The sequence below is a fragment of the Tamandua tetradactyla genome, chromosome 6 (genome assembly GCF_023851605.1).
Source record: "Tamandua tetradactyla isolate mTamTet1 chromosome 6, mTamTet1.pri, whole genome shotgun sequence".
Lineage (NCBI taxonomy): Eukaryota > Metazoa > Chordata > Mammalia > Pilosa > Myrmecophagidae > Tamandua > Tamandua tetradactyla.
In genome coordinates, this window is record NC_135332.1 from 1,638,153 (window position 1) to 1,662,007 (window position 23,855).

The 23,855-nt window shown below is 46.7% G+C and overlaps 1 protein-coding gene across 10 annotated transcripts in view; it reads left to right on the forward strand.

The window, feature by feature from the left end:
• Window positions 1-23,855, forward strand: part of DRC3 (dynein regulatory complex subunit 3) — a 64,440-nt gene that overhangs the window by 34,274 nt on the left and 6,311 nt on the right. For 7 of the 10 annotated variants that reach the window (XM_077163379.1, XM_077163378.1, XM_077163380.1 and 4 more), the window contains 3 exons: window positions 18,049-18,180; window positions 19,478-19,548; window positions 20,541-20,664. In XM_077163379.1, the coding sequence (XP_077019494.1) occupies window positions 18,049-18,180; window positions 19,478-19,548; window positions 20,541-20,664 (327 nt within the window). Of the gene's footprint in view, window positions 1-5,938; window positions 8,215-18,048; window positions 18,181-19,477; window positions 19,549-20,540; window positions 20,665-23,855 lie in introns of those variants that run through there. The other 3 variants (XM_077163384.1, XM_077163382.1, XM_077163383.1) reach the window with 3 other exon arrangements.

The window sequence follows — 23,855 nt, forward strand, 5'->3', positions numbered from 1 at the left end:
GAATCAGCGTCCGCTGTATGGTGCTGTTTCTCCCACAGCCAGGATCCATGGGTCTAAGAACCAAGGGGTGGAAATGGGAGTGATACCACTCACTATTACCCCTAATGATCCACTAGGAAAGTTTTTGCTTCCTGTCCCTGTGACCTTAAGCTCTGCTTGTCTACAGGTTTTAGTTCCAAAATGGGGAGTGCTTCCAACAGGAGAAACAACAATGATTCCACTGAACTGGAAGTTAAGACTCCCACCTGGTCACTTTGGGCTACTCATGCCCCTGAATCAACAAGCCAAGAAGGGATTACATTATTGTCTGGGGTGACTGACCCTGACTCTCAGGGGGAAATAGGGCTGCAACTACACATCGGAGGTAAAGAACAGTTTTCTTGGAATATAGGAGATCCCCTAAGGCATCTTTTAGTACTACCATGCCTTGTGATTAAAATCAATGGAAAACTGCAACAACCCAATCCAGGCAGGACTACCAATGGCTCTGAAACTTCAGGAATGAAGGTCGGATCACTCCACCAGGCAAAGAACCACAGCCAGCTGAAGTGCTTGCTGAGGGTAAAGGGAACATGGAATGGGTAGTGGAAGAAGGTAGTGATAAATATGAACCTCGACCACGTGACCAGTTACAAAAACAAGGACTTATAATGCCGCTTTGTTCATGTTATACTATTTAAATTGTAAGATATCAGGTTTAAGAATGAATATTACCCAAGGACTTGCACTGTATTCTGGAGAGAGTTAATATGTTTCCAGTTATATGCAGGACAGTTGAGTATTGTTAGGTGAAAGAAAAAAATGTGTGTTTTAGTGTTTTTATTTAGAAATTAGGTATGGTTTAAGGTGATACGTATAGCTGCCAAGTTGACAAGGGGTGGACTGTTATGGTTCATGCATCAACTTGGCCACGTGGTGGTATCTGTTTGTCTGGTTGGGCAAGTGCTGGCCTGTCTGTTGCAATGAGGACATTTCATAGAATTAAATCATGATCATGTCGGCTACATCCACAACTGATTCCATTTGTAATCAGCCAAGGGGAGTGTCTTCTGCAATGAGTGATGCTCAGTCTAATCACTGGAAGCTTTTTAAGGAGGATTCAGAAGAGACAGGGTCTCTTCCTGCTTCGGCTGGCAAGCCTCTCCTGTGGAGTTCATCCAGACCCTCCATCGGAATCATTGGCTTCACAGCCTGCCCTGTGAATTTTGTACTCTGTGTTCCCACAGTCACGTAAGACACGTCTATAAATTTTATATTTGTGAGTGTTCCCTGTTGATTCTGTTTCTCTAGAGAATCCTAACTAATACAACTATTCTTTCCCCATCGAGTAGACTTGGCACCCTTGCCAAAAATCCACTGGCTGTAGATTGAGGGTTTCTTTCTGCTTTCAGTTTGCATCAGTCTGTATCTCTGTGTTTGAGCTAGTAGCGTGCTGTATTGATTACTGTATTTTTGCAGTAAGTTTTGAAATTGGGTAGTGTGAGTACTCCAACTTTGTTCTTTTTCAAGATGCTTTTGGCTATTTGGGGTCCCTCACCCTTCCATATGAATTTGATGATTGGCGTTTCCATTTCTGGAAGAAGGCTGTTGGGGCTTTGCTTGTCACAATCTGTAGCCCCTTTGGGGAATATTGGCATGTTAATAATATGAAGTCTTCCTATCCTTGAACACGGGATGTCTTTCCATTTATTTAGATCTCCTTTAATTTCTTGCAGCAATGTTCTATAATTTTCCAGGTACCAGAAAGGAGGATTCTTTTTTTTTTTTTTAACTTTTTTTATTAATTAAAAAAATTAACAAACAAAACATTAAGAGGTCATTCCATTCTACATATACAATCGGTAATTCTTAATATCATCACATAGTTGCATATTCATCATTTCTTAGAACATTTGCATCAATTTAGAAAAAGAAATAAAAAGACAACAGAAAAAGAAATAAAACGATAACAGAGAAAAAAAGATTATACATACCATACCCCTTACCCCTCACTTTCATTTACCACTAGCATTTCAAACTAAATTTATTTTAACATTTGTTCCCCCCTATTATTTATTTTTATTCCATATGTTCTACTCTTCTGCTGATATAGTAGCTAAAAGGAGCATCAGACATAAGGTTTTCACATTCACAGAGTCTCACTGTGAAAGCTATATCATTGTTCAATCATCATCAAGAAACATGGCTACTGGAACACAGCTCTACATTTTCAGGCAGTTCCCTCCAGCCTCTCCACTACATCTTGAACAACAAGGTGATATCTACTTAATGCGTAAGAATAACCTCCAGGATAAACTCTCACCTCTGTTTGGAATCTCTCAGCCATTGACATTTAGTCTCATTTCACTCTTCCCTCTTTGGTTGAGAAGGTTCTCTCAATCCCTTGATGTTAATTCTCAGCTCATTCTAGGGTTTTTCTCAGTCCCTTGACGCTGAGTCTCAGCTCATGCCAGGATCCCCATCCCACGCTGCCAGGAAGGTCCACACCCCTGGGAGTCATGTCCCACGCAGAGAGGGGGAGGGTGGTGAGACTGCTCGTTGTGTTGGCTGGAGAGAGGGGCCACATCTGAGCAACAAAAGAGGCTCTCCTGGGGTGACTCTTAGGCCTAAATTTTAAGTAGACTTGACCTATCCTTTGTGGGGTTAAGTTTCATGTGAACAAACCCCAAGCCTGGGGGCTCAGCCTGTAGCTTTGGTTGTCCACACTGCTTGTGAGAATATCAAGAATTCAACTCGGGGAAGTTGAATTTCTCTCCGCTTTCACCATTCCCCGAAGGGGGCTTGCAAATACTTTTCCAGTCACTGATCAAATCACTCTGGGATTCATCGGGGCATCACTCTGGACAAACCAACAAAATCTCATGTGCTACCTGAGATTCCAAGTACTTATGACATTCAATCAAACTATCTACATGAGTTATATTAGGAAATGCTCTAGTCAAAATATAAATTTTGTAACAAATAAACATGTTTTGCTTTAGTCTCACACATAAGGTGACATTTTAAAGTATTAATTATCATCTATTTTCAACACCCTGCAATAATGACATTCCTTTGTTCTTCCTCAGGCAAAAACATTTCTTAAATTTGTACATTGTACATTTCACTATTATTATACACTCTAGGAATTCCTAGATTATACCATCTCGATCTTTACCATCTATCTTTCTTTCTGATTTCATTTATGTCCCCAGTCCTCCTCCCTCTATAACTCTCACATGCAGGTTCATTCAGTGTTTTAACATAATTACATTACTGTTAGGTAGTATTGTGCTGTCCATATCTGAGATTTTATATTCAGTCCTGTTGCACAATCTGTATCCCTTCAGCTCCAATTACCCAATATCTCACCCTATTTCTGTCCCCTGATGGCCTCTGTTATGAAGGAAATATTCCAAGTTTATTCAGTAATGTCAGTTCATATCAGTGAGACCATACAGTATTTGTCCTTTTGTTTCTGGCTAATCACACTCAGCATAATGTCCTTAAGGTCCATTCATGTTGTTACATACTTCATAACTTTATTCTGTTTTACAGCTGCATAATATTCCATCTTATGTAAGTGTCACAGTTTGTTCAGCCAACTGTTGATGGAAATTTTGGCTGTTTCCATCTCTTGGTAATTGTTAATAATGCTGCTATAAACATTGGTGTGTAAATGTCCATTTGTGTCCTTGGCCTTGTGACCTTTGAGTAGAGACAGCATATAGATGGGTCCTGTTTTTTAAACCATTCTGCCAGACTATGTCTTTTGATTGGAGAGTTTAATCCATTAACATTCAGTGTTATTATTGCATGGGTAGTACTTCTACTGTTTTGCCTTCTGGATTTTATATGTCATATCTCATTTTCCTTCTTTTTACCTTTACTCATAGTCTTCCTTTCTACACTCTTCTCCACACCTCTCTCTTCTGTCTTCGTATCTGTCTCTGGTGTTCCCTTTAGTATTTCTTGCAGAGCTGGTCTCTTAGTCACAAATTCTCTCAGTGATTTTTTGTCTGAAAATGTTTTCATTTCTCCCTCATTTTTGAAGGACAATTTTGCTGGATACAGAATTCTTGGTTGGCAGTTTTTCTCTTTTAATAATTTAAATATATTATCCCACTGTCTTCTCGCCTCCATGGTTTCTGCTGAGAGATCTGCACATAGTCTTATTGGGCTTCCCTTGTATGTGATGGATTGCTTTTCTCTTGCTGCTTTCAAGATCCTCTTTCTCTTTGACCTTGGACATTCTGATTATTAAATGTCTTGGAGTATGTCTATTTGGATCTGTTCTCTTTGGGGTACGCTGCACTTCTTGGATCTGTAATTTTAAGTCTTTCATAAGAGTTGGGAAATTTTCAGTGATAATTTCTTCCATTAGTTTTTCTCCTCCTTTTCCCTTCTCTTCTCCTTCTGGAACACCCACAACACGTATATTCGTGCGCTTCATATTGTCCTTCAATTCCCTGAGTCCCTGCTCATATTTTTCCATTTTTTTCCCTATAGTTTCTGTTTCCTGTTGGATTTCAGATGTTCTGTCCTCTGGTTCATTAATCCTATGTTCTGCCTCTCGAAATCTACCATTGTAGGTTTCCATTGTTTTTTTCATCTCTTCTACTGTGTCTTTCATTCCCATAAGTTCTGTGATTTGTTTTTTCAGACTTTCAGTTTCTTCTTTTTGTTCTTTCCTTGCCTTTTTTATATCCTCCCTCAATTCATTGGTTTGGTTTTTGATGAGGTTTTCCATGTCTGTTCGTATATTCTGAATTAGTTGTTTCAGCTCCTGTATGTCATTTGAATTGTTGGTTTGTTCCTTCGACTGGGCCATATCTTCAATTTCCTTAGTGTGATTTGTTATTTTTTGCTGGCGTCTAGGCATTTAATTACCTTAATTAGTTTATTCTGCAGATTGCTCTCACTTCTTTTATCTAAGGTTTTCTTGCTGGATGAATTTGTTGTCTATCTGTTCTTTGACATTCTGTTCAGCTTTATATGAACCTTTAGCTTAAGTTTTGTTTAACAGAGGAGAATTTTTCAGTTCTTGTTTTCTTGTTTCTTGCCTTGCTTGTGTGGTGCCTTTCCCCCACACACACACTTAGGAGGGTCTACTTAGATATTATAGACCCCAGCCAGATTTTCCCAGACCAAACTGGCCTCCTATCAGGAGGAAAGAGTCACCTGTGTCGGTTTTCCCTGAGGGTGAGACCCAGCAGGTTGAAAGACTTTCCTGTGAAGTCTCTAGGCTCTGTTTTTCTTATCCTGCCCAGTATGTGGCGCTTGTCTGACTGCAGGTCCCACCAGCATAAGATGATGCGGTACCTTTAACTTTGGCTGGGGGTTTGTTGGAGACAGAGGAGAGGTTGTAGGCTGGTTTTAATGGCTTCAAATTACCAAGCCCTGGTGTCTGAATTCCTTGATGGAGTGATTCCACCTGGGTGGGGCTTCACCCCTCCCCTGGGGAAGGCACAGGCTCCAGATAAGCCCCCAAAAGAGCTCACTTCTGCCTATGCCTGGGGCAGTTTCAGCCTGAAAAGTCCTGCCGCTGTATCCAGAGGCAGTCAAGCCTTTGTAGATACACAGCCACAAAAACCTGTTTCCTTCTTTTTTTCCCCCCTTTTTCTGTCAGTCCTGCCCACTGGGTGCCGGGGCAAAAATGAGCAACCTCCACTTTGATCGGGTTCACCTAAGCTGGGGGCCTATTTTTAGTAGTCAGAATTTGTTAATTAGTTCCACAATTGGCGTTTGATTGTGCCCAGTCACTGCTGCTGGTAAAGTCCTTTCCTTTCCCCTCTGGGAAGCGGCCTGTGGGGGAGGAGCACTGGCCGCCACAGCTTTGGGAACTCAGGGTTCTGGGGGGTGCTCGCAGCCGGTCCAGCTGGTCCAGACTGGGGTATGCTGTGTGTCTGGTCACTATCGTGGCTCCAGGAGCTGTTCTGTACTGTTTCTGGTTATTTAGCAGTTGTTCTGGAGGACGAACTAAAACGTGCACGTTGTTAAGCCGCCATCTTGACCCGGAACTCGAAAGGAGGATTCTTAACCTGCTCTGAACCACAGATCTTTGTGAGACTAAAGAAAACTATAGACTTTCTTCAAAAAAAAAAAATTCACACACACACTGAGCTTGCCTAAGCGTCAGGAGCGTGCAGGGCCCCATAGAGCTGTCCTGCCTGGGAGCTGGGGCATGCAGTGGAATACACCCAGACCCCAATAATGCATCTTCACGCCTGATGGGTGCATGGCCGCTCCAGTGCTTCCCAGCCCTCCTGCCTGCCCGAGCCCCGCTCTTGCTCCATTAGCCGCGCTAACGACACCACACATTTTCTGTGACTTGATTCCTGAGACCTTCCTTATTGTGTTAGTGGGTGCGGTTGTTCTGCGTCAATGCAGCAGTTAAAACTAGCAGTGGGGGACACGTCTGCTTGCGTATGTGTTTCACTTGGCCGGCAGGGTTTAAAAACACTTGACCATTCTGCTGGCGTTAAACCTGCACGACTTCACATAAAAGCTGGGATTGCCAGTGCTTCCAAGGTGAACTGTCCAGCCGCGTCCCCCCAGTGACAGAGGCCTGGCTGCCAGCTGGGGGCGGGATGCTCCAGAACCTGGGGCAGACCCCAGCCTGCACCAAGTGTGACCCATGACAGGGCTCCCTGGCGAGCTGCTCTGCAGGTTTGGGGGGGTGTGCCTTTGGAGAAGGCTGGTTCCCCCTTTCTATTCCCCCAGCACTGCCTGCAGCTGCCCCTCATCAGGTGGGGTTCTCACCCCACATTGGGATCGACCAGGGACTTGAAAACATACCGATGACCAGGCCCTGCCCAGAAAGGCTGACTGAGTTGGTTTGGGGCGTTTAGTTGGGCACTGGGGGTTTGCAGAGCTGCCCAGGGGAGCCAGAGTCTGGGGAGCTCACAAGACCCCCAGGGCCCTGGAGAAGCCTCCCTTCCACTGGAGGCCAGCCCCCGCACCCCTGACCCCCAGGTCCCATCAGATGCCTCTACAGGGCCGGGCAGCACCTTGGGGTCAGGGCCGGCAGGATGCCCCCCTTTGCCCTCGTCACGGTGCCGCCATATGAGGCTGGCGGCTGATGTGGACTTGCCCCACAGACTTGTTACAGTGGCCATGTCTGAAACCCTCCGAGCCACTGTGGGCTGCAGTGACCTGACCACACTTGTGCAAGGCCGCACGCTTCATTGGCACCAACAAAATAATAGCCAACTTGATGTTTGGTCCAAGTTCATTGTGAATCAGTGATTCCTGCACATGGCGGACAATGGAAACCGCACTCAAGGGGAAGACCCCGTGTCCCTCCAAACCCCGCCCTGCCGTCCCCTTCCCCTGGAGGCTGTTTAAAAACGGACGATCGGGGCAGGCCAGGGAGGTGCAGTGGCAGAGTTCTCGCCTGCCATGCCGGAGACCTGGGTTTGGTTCCTGGTGCCAGTCCATGCAAAAAACAAACAGATAAAAAAACACAAAAAACAGATGTGCTTTTTATGAAAAATGAAAGGGCAGCCGGCCCCTTTCTGCACTCTGCTCTCGTATCTGTAAATCTTGGCAGCCCTTCCAGAACTAGAGGGCGGCCTCTTCTTTTTCAGAGCTGCAAAATACCCCGCTGCATAGATGAGCCCATCATCTCTTTAGCCTGTCCTCTGTTGATAGTTTTTCCCAGTCTTATGCTCTTTCAGACAGCACTGCAGCGAATAACTTGGTGCAAGTCTGGCCCACGGGACGGAGTCTGGGAAATGGAAGTGTGCGCTTGTGCTTCTCATCGGCCCTGCCCGCCGCCCTCTCCAGCTCCTGCCCAGCTCCCTGCCCCACCCCACGCCCCGGCCCAGCTCATTATCAGGGTGCTTTACCTTTGCCAAGTTGGTGCACGCCAGGTATTGCAGGAAGTTTTAACTGGCAGTTTTTGTTTAAATGAGGGTGAACATCATGTTTTTTACAGCCATTTGTATTTCTTATCCTGCAAACTATTTGTTCTCCTGTTTTGCCCTTGTCTGTTATTTTCTGATTTTTTATCTTTTTTTTTTAATTACTACTTTGTAGGGGGGCTTTATCGATTACTTTAAGAAATTAGCCCCACATCTGTGAAATGTGTTGCAAATATTTTTCCCAGTTTGTCATTTATTGCCACTTTGCCTATGGTGCTTTCACCATTCAGGAGTTAAAAATTATACATAGGAGTTAAAACTGTACATGGTGTAATTTGTTAAGTCCTTTCTTCGGTTGAACTTTTCCACTTTGAGATTATTAAAAAGAAAAAAAAATAAGCACGTTTTGTTCTAGTACTTTTATGTGTTTTAAAATTTTTATTAATAAAACCAATCAACATACAATATGAACATTCTTTTTTCATCATATAGTTGTATATTCATCATATATTCATCTAGGAAACGATCATTTCTTAGAACATCTGCATCAATTCATAAAAAGCAATAAAATAAAAAAAAGAAAACAGAAAAAAATCCGTACATACCACACCCCTTACCCCTCCCTTTCATTGATCAGTAGCATTTCAGTCTACTTAATGTATTTTAACCTTTGTTCCCCCATTTTTTCTTTATTTTTAATCCATATGTTTTACTCGTCTGTCGATAACATGGATAAAAGGAGCATCAGACACAAGGTTTTCACAATCACACGGTCACATTGTGAAAGCTATATCATTATACAATCATCTTCAAGAAACATGGCTACTGGAACACAGCTGTACATTTTCAGGCAGTTCCCTCCAGCCTCTCTGTTATGCCCCAAACTAAATAGGTGGTATCATCTAATGCACAAGAATAACCTCCAGAGTAACCTCTAGACTCTGTCTGGAATCTCTCAGCCATTGACACTTTATTTTGTCTCATTTCTCTCTTCTCCCTTTCAGTTGAGAAGGTTTTCTCAGTCCCTTGATGCTGAGTCACAGCTCATTCTTGGATTTCTGTCCCACATTGCCAGGAAGGTCCACACCCCTGGGAGTCATGCCCCATGTAGACAGGGGGAGGGCAGTGAGTTTGCTTGTTGTGTTGGCTGGAGAGAGAGGCCACATCTGAGCAACAAAAAAGGTTCTCTTGGGGGTGACTCTTAGGCCTAATTTTAAGTAGGCTTAGCGTATCCTTTGCAGGGTTAAGTTTCATATGAACAAACCCCAAGATTGGGGGCTCAGCCTATTGCTTTGGTTGTCCCCACTGCTTGTGAGAATATCAAGAATTCTCCACTTGGGGAAGTTGAATTTTCCCCCTTTCTCACCATTCCCCCAAGGGGACTTTGCAAATACTTTTTTATTCACTGTTCAAATCCTTCTGGGATTTATCGAGGCATCACTCTGGTCAAACCTACAAAATCTCATGCCCTACTCAAGGTTCCATGTGCTTATGGTGTTCAATGAAGCTGTCCACATAAGTTATATTAGGAAATGCACTAGTCAAAATATAAATTTTGTACCAAATAAACATTTTTTGCTTTAGTCTCACACATAAGTTAAAGTTTTAAAATATTACCATCTATTTTCAACATGCTGCATTATTGACATTCCTTTGTTCTTCTCATGCAAAGCATTTTAAAATTTGTACATTTAGTCACTATCATTGTACACTCTAGGCATTCCTAGATTATACCAACTCAGTCTTTATCGTCTATCTTTCTTTGTGATTTCATTTGTGCCCCCAGCCCTCCTCCCTCTATCATTCTCACATTCAGCTTCATTCAGTGTTCTAACATTATTGTATTACAGTTAGGTAGTATTGTGCTATCCATTTCTGAGTTTTTACAATCAGTCCCGTTGCACAAACTGTATCCCTTCAGTTCTAATTGCCCAGTATCTACCCTGTCTCTATCTCCTGATGGCCTCTGTTCTTAACTGCAATTATCCTAGTCAGTTCGTATAAGGGAGACCATACAGTATTTGTCCTTTTGTTTTTGGCCAGTCTCACTCAGCATAATGTCCTTAATTTCCATCCATGTTATTACATATTACATACTTCATAACTTTATTCCATCTTACAGCTGCATAATATTCCATCGTATGTACATACCACAGCTTGTTTAGTTGCTTGTCTGTTTTTTTTGTTTTTTTTTATTAATTAAAAAAAGAATTAACAAAACAATTAGAAATCATTCCAATCTACATGTACAATCAGTAATTCTTAATAACATCACATAGTTGCATATTCATCATTTCTTAGTACATTTGCATCAATTTAGAAAAAGAAATAAAAAGACAACAGAATAAGAATTAAAACAATAATAGAAAGAAAAAAAAACAAAAGCAAAAAACCTATACCTCACATGCAGCTTCATTCAGTGTTTTAACATAATTGCATTACAATTGGGTAGTATTGTGCTGTCCATTTCTGAGTTTTTATATCCAGTCCCGTTGTACAGTCTGTATCCCTTCATCTCCAATTATCCCTTCTCTCTTTTTTTTTTTTTAATTAACGGAAAAAAAGAAATTAACCCAACATTTAGAGATCATACCATTCTACACATGCAATCATTAATTCTTAACATCATCACATAGATGCATGATCATCATTTCTTAGTACATTTGCATTGGTTTAGAAGAACTAGCAACATAACCGAAAAAGATATAGAATGTTAATATAGAGAAAAAAAAAAGTAATAATAGTAAAATCAAAACAAAACAAAACAAAACAAAAACCTATAGCTCAGATGCAGCTTCATTCAGTGTTTTAACATGATTACTTTACAATTAGGTATTATTGTGCTGTCCATTTTTGAGTTTTTGTATCTAGTCCTGTTGCACAGTCTGTATCCCTTCAGCTTCAATTACCCATTGTCTTACCCTGTTTCTAACTCCTGCTGAACTCTGTTACCAATGACATATTTCAAGTTTATTCTCGAATGACCGTTCACATCAGTGGGACCATACAGTATTTGTCCTTTAGTTTTTGGCTGGATTCACTCAGCATAATATTCTCTAGGTCCATCCATGTTATTACATGGTTCATAAGTTTATCTTGTCTTAAAGCTGCATAATATTCCATCGTATGTATATACCACAGTTTGTTTAGCCACTCTTCTGTTGATGGAGATTTTGGCTGTTTCCATCTCTTTGCAATTGTAAATAATGCTGCTATAAACATTGGTGTGCAAATGTCCGTTTGTGTCTTTGCCCTTAAGTCCTTTGAGTAGATACCTAGCAATGGTATTGCTGGGTCGTATGGCAATTCTATATTCAGCTTTTTGAGGAACCGCCAAACTGCCTTCCACAGTGGTTGCACCCTTTGACATTCCCACCAACAGTGGATAAGTGTGCCTCTTTCTCCGCATCCTCTCCAGCACTTGTCATTTTCTGTTTTGTTGATAATGGCCATTCTGGTGGGTGTGAGATGATATCTCATTGTGGTTTTGATTTGCATTTCTCTAATGGCCAGGGACATTGAGCATCTCTTCATGTGCCTCTTGGCCATCCGTATTTCCTCTTCTGAGAGGTGTCTGTTCAAGTCTTTTTCCCATTTTGTAATTGGGTTGGCTGTCTTTTTGTTGTTGAGATGAACAATCTCTTTATAAATTCTGGATACTAGACCTTTATCTGATATATCATTTCCAAATATTGTCTCCCATTGTGAAGGCTGTCTTTCTACTTTCTTGATGAAGTTCTTTGATGCACAAAAGTGTTTAATTTTGAGGAGTTCCCATTTATTTATTTCCTTCTTCAGTGCTCTTGCTTTAGGTTTAAGGTCCATAAAACCGCCTCCAGTTGTAAGATCCATAAGATATCTCCCAACATTTTCCTCTAACTGTTTTATGGTCTTAGACCTAATGTTTAGATCTTTGATCCATTTTGAGTTAACTTTTGTATAGGGTGTGAGAGATGGGTCTTCTTTCATTCTTTTGCATATGGATATCCAGTTCTCTAGGCACCATTTATTGAAGAGACTGCTCTGTCCCAGGTGAGTTGGCTTGACTGCCTTATCAAAGATCAAATGTCCATAGATGAGAGGGTCTATATCTGAGCACTCTATTCGATTCCATTGGTCGATATATCTATCTTTATGCCAATACCATGCTGTTTTGACCACTGTGGCTTCATAATATGCCTTAAAGTCAGGCAGCGCGAGACCTCCAGCTTCGTTTTTTTTCCTCAAGATGTTCTTAGCAATTCGGGGCACCCTGCCCTTCCAGATAAATTTGCTTATTGGTTTTTCTATTTCTGAAAAATAAGTTGTTGGGATTTTGATTGGTATTGCATTGAATCTGTAAATCAATTTAGGTAGGATTGACATCTTAACTATATTTAGTCTTCCAATCCATGAACACGGTATGCCCTTCCATCTATTTAGGTCTTCTGTGATTTCTTTTAGCAGTTTTTTGTAGTTTTCTTTATATAGGTTTTTTGTCTCTTTAGTTAAATTTATTCCTAGGTATTTTATTCTTTTAGTTGCAATTGTAAATGGGATTCGTTTCTTGATTTCCCCCTCAGCTTGTTCATTACTAGTGTATAGAAATGCTACAGATTTTTGAATGTTGATCTTGTAACCTGCTACTTTGCTGTACTCATTTATTAGCTCTAGTAGTTTTGTTGTGGATTTTTCCGGGTTTTCGACGTATAGTATCATATCGTCTGCAAACAGTGATAGTTTTACTTCTTCCTTTCCAATTTTGATGCCTTGTATTTCTTTTTCTTGTCTAATTGCTCTGGCTAGAACCTCCAACACAATGTTGAATAATAGTGGTGATAGTGGACATCCTTGTCTTGTTCCTGATCTTAGGGGGAAAGTTTTCAATTTTTCCCCATTGAGGATGATATTAGCTGTGGGTTTTTCATATATTCCCTCTATCATTTTAAGGAAGTTCCCTTGTATTCCTATCTTTTGAAGTGTTTTCAACAGGAAAGGATGTTGAATCTTGTCGAATGCCTTCTCTGCATCAATTGAGATGATCATGTGATTTTTCTGCTTTGATTTGTTGATATGGTGTATTACATTAATTGATTTTCTTATGTTGAACCATCCTTGCATACCTGGGATGAATCCTACTTGGTCATGATGTATAATTCTTTTAATGTGTTGTTGGATACGATTTGCTAGAATTTTATTGAGGATTTTTGCATCTGTATTCATTAGAGAGATTGGTCTGTAGTTTTCTTTTTTTGTAATATCTTTGCCTGGTTTTGGTATGAGGGTGATGTTGGCTTCATAGAATGAATTAGGTAGTTTTCCCTCCACTTCGATTTTTTTGAAGAGTTTGAAGAGAATTGGTACTAATTCTTTCTGGAACGTTTGGTAGAATTCACATGTGAAGCCATCTGGTCCTGGACTTTTCTTTTTAGGAAGCTTTTGAATGACTGCTTCAATTTCTTTACTTGTGATTGGTTTGTTGAGGTCATCTATGTCTTCTTGAGTCAAAGTTGGTTGTTCATGTCTTTCCAGGAACCCGTCCATTTCCTCTAAATTGTTGTATTTATTAGCGTAAAGTTGTTCATAGTATCCTGTTATTACCTCCTTTATTTCTGTGAGGTCAGTAGTTATGTCTCCTCTTCCATTTCTGATCTTATTTATTTGCATCCTCTCTCTTCTTCTTTTTGTCAATCTTGCTAAGGGCCCATCAATCTTATTGATTTTCTCATAGAACCAACTTCTGGCCTTATTGATTTTCTCTATTGTTTTCATGTTTTCAATTTCATGTATTTGTGCTCTAATCTTTGTTATTTCTTTCCTTTTGCTTGCTTTGGGGTTAGCTTGCTGTTCTTTCTCCAGTTCTTCCAAATGGATAGTTAATTCCTGAATTTTTGCCTTTTCTTCTTTTCTGATATAGGCATTTAGAGCAATAAATTTCCCTCTTAGCACTGCCTTTGCTGCGTCCCATAAGTTTTGATATGTTGTGTTTTCATTTTCATTCGCCTCGAGGTATTTGCTAATTTCTCTTGCAATTTCTTCTTTGACCCAGTCGTTGTTTAGGAGTGTGTTTTTGAGCCTCCACGTATTTGTGAATTTTCTGGCACTCTGCCTATTATTGATTTCCAACATCATTCCTTTATGGTCCGAGAAAGTGTTGTGTAAGATTTCAATCTTTTTAAATTTGTTAAGACTTGCTTTGTGACCCAGCATATGGTCTATCTTTGAGAATGATCCATGAGCACTTGAGAAAAAGGTGTATCCTGCTGTTGTGGGATGTAATGTCCTATAAATGTCTATTAAGTCTAGTTCATTTATAGTAATATTCAGATTCTCTATTTCTTTGTTGATCCTCTGTCTAGATGTTCTGTCCCTTGATGAGAGTGGTGAGTTGAAGTCTCCAACTATTATGGTATATGAGTCTATTTCCCTTTTCAGTGTTTGCAGTATATTCCTCACGTATTTTGGGGCATTCTGATTCGGTGCGTAAATATTTATGATTGTTATGTCTTCTTGTTTAATTGTTCCTTTTATTAGTATATAGTGTCCTTCTTTGTCTCTTTTAACTGTTTTACATTTGAAGTCTAATTTGTTGGATATTAGTATAGCCACTCCTGCTCTTTTCTGGTTGTTATTTGCATGAAATATCTTTTCCCAACCTTTCACTTTCAACCTATGTTTATCTTTGGGTCTAAGATGTGTTTCCTGTAGACAGCATATAGAAGGATCCTGTTTTTTAATCCATTCTGCCAATCTATGTCTTTTGATTGGGGAATTCAGTCCATTGACATTTAGTGTTATTACTGTTTGGATAATATTTTCCTCTAACATTTTGCCTTTTGTATTATATATATCATATCTGATTGTCCTTCTTTCTACACTCTTTTCCATATCTCTCTCTTCTGTCTTTTTGTATCTGACTCTAGTGCTCCCTTTAGTATTTCTTGCAGAGCTGGTCTCTTGGTCACAAATTCTTTCAGTGACTTTTTGTCTGAGAATGTTTTAATTTCTCCCTCATTTTTGAAGGATAATTTTGCTGGATATAGGAGTCTTGGTTGGCAGTTTTTTCTTTTAGTATTTTAAATATATCATCCCACTGTCTTCTAGCTTCCATGGTTTCTGCTGAGAAATCTACACATAGTCTTACTGGGTTTCCCTTGTATGTGACAGATTGTTTTTCTCTTGCTGCTTTCAAGATCCTCTCTTTCTCTTTGACCTCTGACATTCTAACTAGTAAGTGTCTTGGAGAACGCCTATTTGGGTCTAATCTCTTTGGGGTGCACTGCACTTCTTGGATCTGTAATTTTAGGTCTTTAATAAGAGTTGGGAAATTTTCAGTGATAATTTCTTCCATTAGTTTTTCTCCTCCTTTTCCCTTCTCTTCTCCTTCTGGGACACCCACAACACGTATATTTGTGCGGTTCATATTGTCCTTGAGTTCCCTGATACCCTGTTCAAATTTTTCCATTCTTTTCCCTATAGTTTCTGTTTCTTTTTGGAATTCAGATGTTCCATCCTCCAAATCACTAATTCTATCTTCTGTCTCTTTAAATCTGTCATCGTAGGTATCCATTGTTTTGTCCATCTTTTCTACTTTATCCTTCACTTCCATAAGCTCTGTGATTTGTTTTTTCAGTTTTTCTATTTCTTCTTTTTGATCAGCCCATGTCTTATTCATGTCCTCCCTCAATTTATCGATTTCGTTTTTGAAGAGGTTTTCCATTTCTGTTCGTATATTCAGCATTAGTTGTTTCAGCTCCTGCATCTCATTTGAACTATTGGTTTGTTCCTTTGGGTCATATTTTCAATTTTCTGAGCGTGATCCGTTATCTTCTGCTGGCGTCTGGGCATTTAGTCAGATTTCCCCGGGTGTTGGACCCCACAGGTTGAAAGATTTTTCTGTGAAATCTCTGGGTTCTGTTTTTCTTATCCTGCCCAGTAGGTGGCGCTCGTGGCACACGTTTGTCTACGGGTTCCACCAGTGAAAGTTGCTGTGGGTCCTTTAACTCTGGAAAATTCTCGCCGTAGGGGAGGTTTGGCAGCTGAAGCGTCTTGGAAGAGTGCCAGCCGGCCCGGGGTTCCGAACGCAGGGAGGGTCGCCAGCTGTCGCAGCACGGGAGAGTGCACTGTTCCCAGCCACACCGGGGAGTCACGTGTATGGAAGGGACCCCCCGGTCACTGTTCTCCGCAGTCTGGGGATTTCCGACCCAACTCTCTCAGTTGGTCCGGGGGGCCTCGCGTGGTGGGGGCGCCAGCCGCCGTGGCCCAAGGGGACCGCCTGTCCAATTCTGCCAGCTGGCCTGGGAAGGAGGAAGGGAGGGACTCCGGCCGCTTGCCGTCCCGCCCGGGAAAGCCCGCGCCCCTCAGCGATCTCACCGGAGCTGGTTCTCCCAGACAGTCAGCCATTCCAGGATGGGTACGCCGTCCCTTTTATCTCCGTTGTGGCTCCGGGAGCTGCTCTGTATTGTCTACACTCCCCCAGTAGCTCTTCTGGAGGAGGAAAGGTGAGGGCGGCAAGGCTGTCGAGGCCGGTGGCGGAGGAGTCGGTGAAGGCGGAAGAGGGGAGAGGAGGGCGGGCGGGTCAGCTGCTGCGGGGCGTCTCTCATTGTGGTTTTGATTTGCATTTCTCTAAGGGCCAGGGAAGTTGAGCATCTCTTCATGTGCCTTTTAGCCATTTGTATTTCCTCTTCTGACAAGTGTCTGTTCAAGTCTTTTGCCCATTTTGTAATTGGGTTGTCTGTCTTTTTGTTGGTGAGTTGAACAATCTCTTTATAAATTCTGGATACTAGATCCTTATCTGATACATCGTTTCCAAATATCACTTCCCATTGTGTACGCTATCTTTTTTACTTTCTTAATGAAGTTCTTTGATGCAGAAAAGTGTTTAATTTTGAGGAGTTCCCATTTCTTTCTTTCTTTCTTTCTTCAATGCTCATGCTTTGGGTGTAAGGTCTAGGAAACTGCCTCCTATTATAAGATTTATAAGATAATTCCCTACATTTTCTTCTAACAGTTTTATGGTCTTAGATGTAATGTTTAGGTCTTTGATCCATTTTGACTTAATTTTTGTATAGGATGTGAGATATGGATCCTCATTCATTCTTTTGCATGTGGATATCCAGTTCTCTAGGTACCATTTATTGAAGAGACTGTTCTGTCCCAGGTGAGTTGGCTTGACTGCCTTATCAACGATCAGTTGTCCATAGATGAGAGGGTCTATATCTGAGCACTCTATTCGATTCCATTGGTCAGTATATCTACATTTATGCCAATACCGTGCTGTTTTGACCACTTCATAATACTCCTTAAAGTTAGGTAGCGAGAGACCTCCAACTTCATTTTCTTTCTCAGAATACTTTTAGCTATTTGGGACACGTTTATGGTTTTGCTCTGTTTTTGCATTAAATCTTTGCTCGGTCAGGAATCTGCTCTCATGTAAGGCTTGAGGTAGGGCTGGTGCTTGATTTTTCTCCGGATGGGACAGCCGACATTATAAACACCAATTGCCACTGAATCCACGCCCATGTACTCCCTCCTTCGTGGCCGGGCTGCCGCATCCCCAGCCCTTGTGGGGACTAATGGGTGGGCGGTATCCAGAGCCCCGCTTCCTCCCAGGCATGTGGCCCAGCTTGTTGGCGTCCAGCTTCCACTTGCTTGCTGGGTTCTGTGTCTTTCCTCAAAGACCGGTACGTGCCCGTCATGGGCATCTGGTATTTGTCCCCCGTCAGCGGACCCACTACCGTGGGCAGGCACTTCCCATACACTGGCCTCCGGGCCTCTGGGAACAGAGTCCTGCCCGCTTAACTGGGGCAAACAGAAACTTAGAGGACGCAGGCAGCTCACGGGAAGGTGGCGCTGCTTGTAGGTGGCCAGGCGGGGTCCACCCTTGCCCTCGCCTGACTCTGACACCAGGGCCCCTTCTGCTGTGCCCACTGCCTCTGCAGGACCCTGAGCTGGCATCTCGGAGGTCCCAGCAGCCTCACACATCCCCTCGTGACCTCAGCACAGCTGTGCACTGGGTAGGGGCTCTTAGCACACCCACTGTACAGACAGAGAAACTGAGGCACAGACAAGGCCACCTGACCCCAGGGTCCAAGTTCTTAACCAAACTGCCCATTTTATGGTACGTGAATTTCACTTCAATTAGACAAAGCAGCTGCCCAGTGAAATGGCCACCTGTCATCAGCTAATCGCAGTGTGGGCTTCTGAAACCAGTTTCCATTTCCAGATTTTGAGCTCTATTCGAGAAGAATCTGAACTACCTGCCATCGAGATGAAGATGGTAGAGTGTGGCGAAGACATCACTCAGCTGTTCAACGAGCTCATGTCCCTGGAAATGCAGCTGGTGGAGCAGCTGGAGGTGAGGCGGGGAGGGGGGCCCAGGCCCAGGTGAGATGCTGCCGCAGAAGGGCAGGGCCTGCCAGGTTCCTTGGTGAGAGCCCTAGGGTCGCGACAGTGGAACCTGTGAGCGTCGCAGGCCTGGCTGGCTCCGACAGAAGTCTTCCAGAAGCTTCCAGCACTGTACAGAGCTCTCCTTGCAGGCCCAGGAGTTGTTAGGGCCAAGTGGGCGCCCAATGGGGGTGAGGCCAAGGGCCACTGGATGGAGCCCCGAGCAGCACTAAGAAATGGAAAGGAAACTCATGAGTGGCTGGAAGGACTCCCCAGACACTGAGACGAGTCAAAGCTTGTCAGCTGGACCAACAGAGAGTGCCAAGTGCAGAATCACCCACTGTGCCCACTGCACCCCTCACCTGCAGCTGATGCTCACCCATGGAGCTCCAGGCTCCTCAGAAAGCAGCAGCCGGGGCCCCAGAGGAGGGCAAGGCAGTGCTCCCCAGCTTCCCAAGCCCGGACCCCCTTTGTCACATCCCCCAACTCCCCAGAACCTGTGTGTCCTCACCCCGTGAGTGCAGCTGGCGTCTGTTACACGGCGTTTCCGTACATTTGGCAGATGTAGGGCTTACCCGGTTGCAGAGTTCTCGGGCTCCTACAGACCCCTCTGCCCTTGGCCTTTTGGGTCTGGGGCAGATGGGGCTGTGACCTCTGCACATCGGGAAAGAGGGCCTCGCAGGGCAGCAGGTTCCAGAACCATGTGCCCGGTGCTCAAGTAGTCCGCACTCAGGCTCTGGGACTCAGTATGAGAGGCCCAGAGAGACCGCTAGCATTTCCTGCTGGTTCCTCGGTGCCAGGGACCCTGCAAAGCATTTCGTGGGATAGAACTGATTCAAGCCCCACGGCAATGCTGAGACGGGTGCCTTGAGCTGAGCTCAGCAACCCCACTGGATGGGTGAGGAAGCTAAGCTGCCACCGAGGGGAGCTGGGACACGGGCTCCTTCCACTGTTTCTCTGGAGGTGACAGACAGATGCGGCCGAGCCGAGGAGCCCAGAGGAAGGAGTTAGCTTGGGGGTGGGGGGGGGCGGGTAGGGTAGGTGAGTCCAGGACAGGGGCTCCTGGCAGAGCAGCCGGCCCAGGCAAAGGCCGGAGAAAGCCTCAGGGCTGAGCAGAGGCAGCGCCACGCGGGTAGGGCTGGATGGAGGGCAAGGCAGGCGCAGCAGGTGCCCAGACACCTTTGGGAGGAGGGCGGGCGGCCTGGACCCTGCAGGTCTGCGAGTGGGGGCCACCCCGGTGTGCCAAGTGCCCCCTTCATGGTTTCCAGGAGACCATAAACTTCTTCGAGCGGAGCATCATCGACTTAGTGGGCCTCTTCATTGAGAATGTCCAGAGCCTATATCCTCACTGCTGCGACCCTGCCTGGGGCCCTAAAGGGGTGGGGGTGGGGGGGTGGAGCATCTGAGTGACGTCAGCAGGGTGCAAATAAGTGGGGGCCCTTTCTCGGTGACACACCGCCGCCCCACCCCCCGGCCCGGCGCCACGGAGTCCGCTCAAGCGCCCACCTGACTCGGGAGGAAGACCCCACCCCCAGATGCCCTCTGACGCCCCTACTTAACAGGAATTTCCACCTTTGAAATTAGAGGTAGGTGAAACCTCCAGTGTTTTCCTAAAGAAAATGCTCACCTTGGAAGGACGGAGCAGCAGCATAGAAGGCTCAGAAGGGCGCCCGCAGGTTCCGGGGGGTTTCGGGGGCGCCGGGGACAAGGTGGCCTTGGTGGAAGAGCCGTTCGCAGGCGCCTGCGGACTGGCAGGTCTGTATTCCAGCGGGGACGTCCGGGCTTGCGGGCCCCTTGTGCGGGGGTGGGGGGCCTCCAGTGGGGGGCGCGGGGGAGCTCTTTCTCACCAGCTCTCGGGGTGGGAGCTGACATTCCGGCAGGAGCAGCCCTCCTGCCCCCTGAACTCGCGGCCCCGCCAGTGAGGGGTGGGCGGGGCACGTGCTGCCTTCTGCCCTGAAAGGGAGACAGAAGTAGGGTTGAGTAGCAGGGCTCGGGAGGCGCCGGCCTAGTCTTTCACGAGTGTGGGGGAGCGGGGGTCCCAGCCCCCACTTCTTTAAGGCTCACCCCGTCTGCTGTGAGGCAAAGGGTCGTGCCGTGAGTGGGGGGCTGGCCGACCCGCAGGGGCAGGTGCGGGACCAGGTGGTCTGCACGCTGGGCGTCCAGGGAGGTGGAAAGCGGCAATCGGGGCAGGGGAGGGGCGGGGAGAGGCAGGGGAGGTGGGCAGGTGGGAGGAGGGGGGGGAGGGGGTTGTGAGGGGGCGTGGCCTAGACCCGCGCACCGCCCAGGCCCCGCCTGCCCCTCTCGGGCTTTTGCTTAACTGGCTGCTGGCACGATGGCGCAGTGCCGGGACCTGGAGAACCACCACCACGAGAAGCTCCTAGAGATCTCCATCAACACCCTCGAGAAGATCCTCAAGGGCGAGCTAGACGAGGACCTGCCAGACCACGTCCGCGCTGTGAGCCTGGGGGCGGGGCCTGGCTGGGGCTGGGGCTGGGGGGCTGGTGGGGCGGGGCCTGGTGGGGGCGGGGCAAACGAAACACGGGGGGGGGGGGGGCACCCGGAGGCGCGCGCTGACCGAGGAGCTCAGGATCACTAAGTGGTTTCAACTAGCCCACGGGTGGGTGGGAGCTTTTGGCCCTTTGTCAGCTTGGGCTCTGAGGTTTCCCCGAAGGTCTTCTGGGTTCCAGGCGTCTGTACGTCTATAACAGAAAGCACCCTGGCGGGGCAGCACTCAAACAGCTCAGACCCAGCCTGGGACAAATTGTTACAGGGCGGAGCAGGGAGGGGACTGGGCAGCCCGGCCCCTCCCAGGGGTCTGAGGCTGAGGGAGATCTGTGGGCTCTTCGCACGGGGCCCACCCACAGCAGTGTGTGTCCCTGGAGAGCAGGCACATGTCATGAGGAAGGACCCCAGGCCCAGATCCTGTCTTGGCATTCACCATTCACTCCCAAATTTCTCACCTTCTCCCCATCTCTAATTTCCCACCTACCAGAGGGATCCTTTGAAAACCTCAAATCAGAGAATTTTGCACTTTTGCACAAAACCCTCAGTGGCTTCCCATGACTTGGGGTACACTCCTCACCGGTGTCCCTCCTACCCAAACCAGCCCTACGGACCCAGGCCCCTCCTGGGACGCTCTTTGCCCACAGCATGCCTGCTCCTGGCCCCTTCGCATCGCCCTGGACTCACCAGCCTGCCCCTCCCCTCTGATGTTCCATCCAACGTGCCTCCCCTCGGCTTGTACCGGGCTGTTCCTTGTCGTTCCGTCTCAGCTCAGCTGCGGGCGCCTAGGAAGGGCCTTCCCTTGTCACTGTGTTGCAGAATCAGTGTCTCCACCGCATACCCACTTCTCGTCCTCACAGCCCTTACCAGGATTTCAAACCACCTGCTTGTGTGGATTCACTCCCTCAGCTCCTCACTGCAATCCTAAAGCTCCTGAGGGAGGTGGTCCAGGTCTTCCCCATCACCGTCCGGGCCCTGGGGCTGGCCTGCCATGGCTGAGTGTGTGGGCACCCGTCCTCTGTCCCTCCGCCCAGGCTGGCCTGGCCCAGCAGACGTGGAGCCCCAGGTGCCCCGTCCAGGGCTGAGACAAAGGGCCAGCACAGCAACAAGCTGGCAGCGGGGGGCCCACCCCAAGAAGACTCAGCCCCGCCTCCCCTCCCCAGCACCCGCTAACTGCTACTAACTGCTTTTGACCAGATGTCAGGGGACCCATCTCCCCAGAATCTGCAGGTGCGGCTGCCCCGAGAGCTGACCCTGGAGACCCTGAGCGGGGCCAGCGCAGAGCAAGTTGCCTTTTGGATGGCTCCTGGGTTTGGCCCCAGCCGGCCTGCTCCAGAGTGGGCTTGGTGCCCGGGGCAGGCACGCGGGAGGCAGGCAGGTCCCTGGAGTCAGCAGGTGTGCTGGTTTGAAACTATTACATACCCCAGAAAAGGCTTGTTCTTCTAATCCTGACTCAGTAATGTAGGGTGGGATCTTTTGATTATAGGGAGATAAGACTGAGCCCATTCAAGGTAGGCCTTGATTACTAGAGTCCTTAAGAGAGCTGACACCGGGAAATACTTAGGAGGAAGTTGAGATGCAGACGTTTGGAAATGCAGAAGCCCCAGGAGAGGCCAGGAGCTGGGACAGTTGACAGCGGCTCAACAGGAACCTGAGCCCAGCAGACGTGGCCAGGTGCCGTCCCAAGATGGAGATGGAACCAGAGCTCTGCTCGGAGAAGCTAAGTCAGGATCCACAGGTGCCCAAAGAGGAAGGAGGCCATGGAAACCAGAAGCTGAAGGCACCAGAACTGGGACCAAGAACCAGCCGGCACCGGCCGCATGCCTTCCCGTGGGACAGACGGCCTTTCCTCGGAGTCAAGGTCTCTTTGGACATCTTAGTGTGGACGTTTTTAAGGCTTTAGCACTGCAAGCTTGTAACGGAAAAAGTCTGGTACATGGTATCCTGGCAGCTTTAGCCATCTAGAGCAGTGGGGGAGAAGCAGGCTCGGCCAGGGGCTCCCAGTGGCCGGCCCCTCCCTGCCACCGGCCTGGCTCTGCCTGGGCCCTCTGACACCTGCTCCTGAGGCACCTGCTGACTGAGAGGGGTGGACACACAGGGCGGTTAGCAGAGCCCCATCACCTGGGTACTGGCCAAGGCCTGGTGGCCACCCAGGAGTTCATCTAATTGTCAAAGGACCCTCCCCAGAGGTACTGTTGTTATCCCCAGTAGACAGGGGAGAAGACTGGATCAAACTGGGTCTCAGAGAAGTCAGGTGAATTGCCCAAGAGTACACAGCTTGTGAGGCCCAGAGTCAGGGGAGCCTGGAGCTGGCGCCCCTCACTGCAGGCCTCCTGTCGGCCCAGGTGTGTCCAGGCCTGGATGCTTGGGGGCCACAGTTGCAGCAGGAGTCACTGCCAGGACCTCAGGTTGCTCAGGTCTCCTTGCGGTTAAGCACAAAATGTGGCATGTTATTCCCAAGGGGAACAACTGTGCCTTGACCGATAAAAACAAACATTTACCGAGGGCCTCTGGGGGCCACCCCTTGAGAAACACTGGGCATGTGTTTGCTCTTTTCATTTCCACATCTGCATGGCGCCAGAGGTACCGCTGTGGTGCTCTTTTACAGATGAGGAAACTGAGGCACAGTAGATAATCTGCCCAAGGACACTCAAGTCTGGGCTTGTGATTTGAGCCTGGGCAGGTCAACTCAAAGCCTTTTGCTAAACTTCTCCTGACTCGGTAGCGTGAGCAAGTGCATTGAGCCGTTCACACGAAGCCTTTGGGGAGAAGGTTCTGGTTTCTGTCCCGCAGCCGCGAACGAGTATATCCTGATCCCCAGGCTACACTCGCGAGTTCTCGCCTCTTCCAGGTTCCCCTCACTCAGCCGTGTGGCTGTTGGCAGCTGATGCCAGACTTGGGGTCAAGTCTGTCCCAATTCCGCCTGAGTCCCCTGGGCGGAGGCAGAATGCCCACGCCAGAGGGCGGCCTGGGCTGGCAGGGGGTCCTCTCAGACAGCGGGAGCGGCGAGGTGCAGCCCGTGTGCCCTGACTGCTTCCATGTGGGCGCCCGCTAGAGGCTGGACTCCAGGCTCTGGGCTCAGGCCAAGGGAAGGTGATGAGTCCCCAGCGTCGGCCCCATGACGGTGGGACCCAGGCCCGTGGT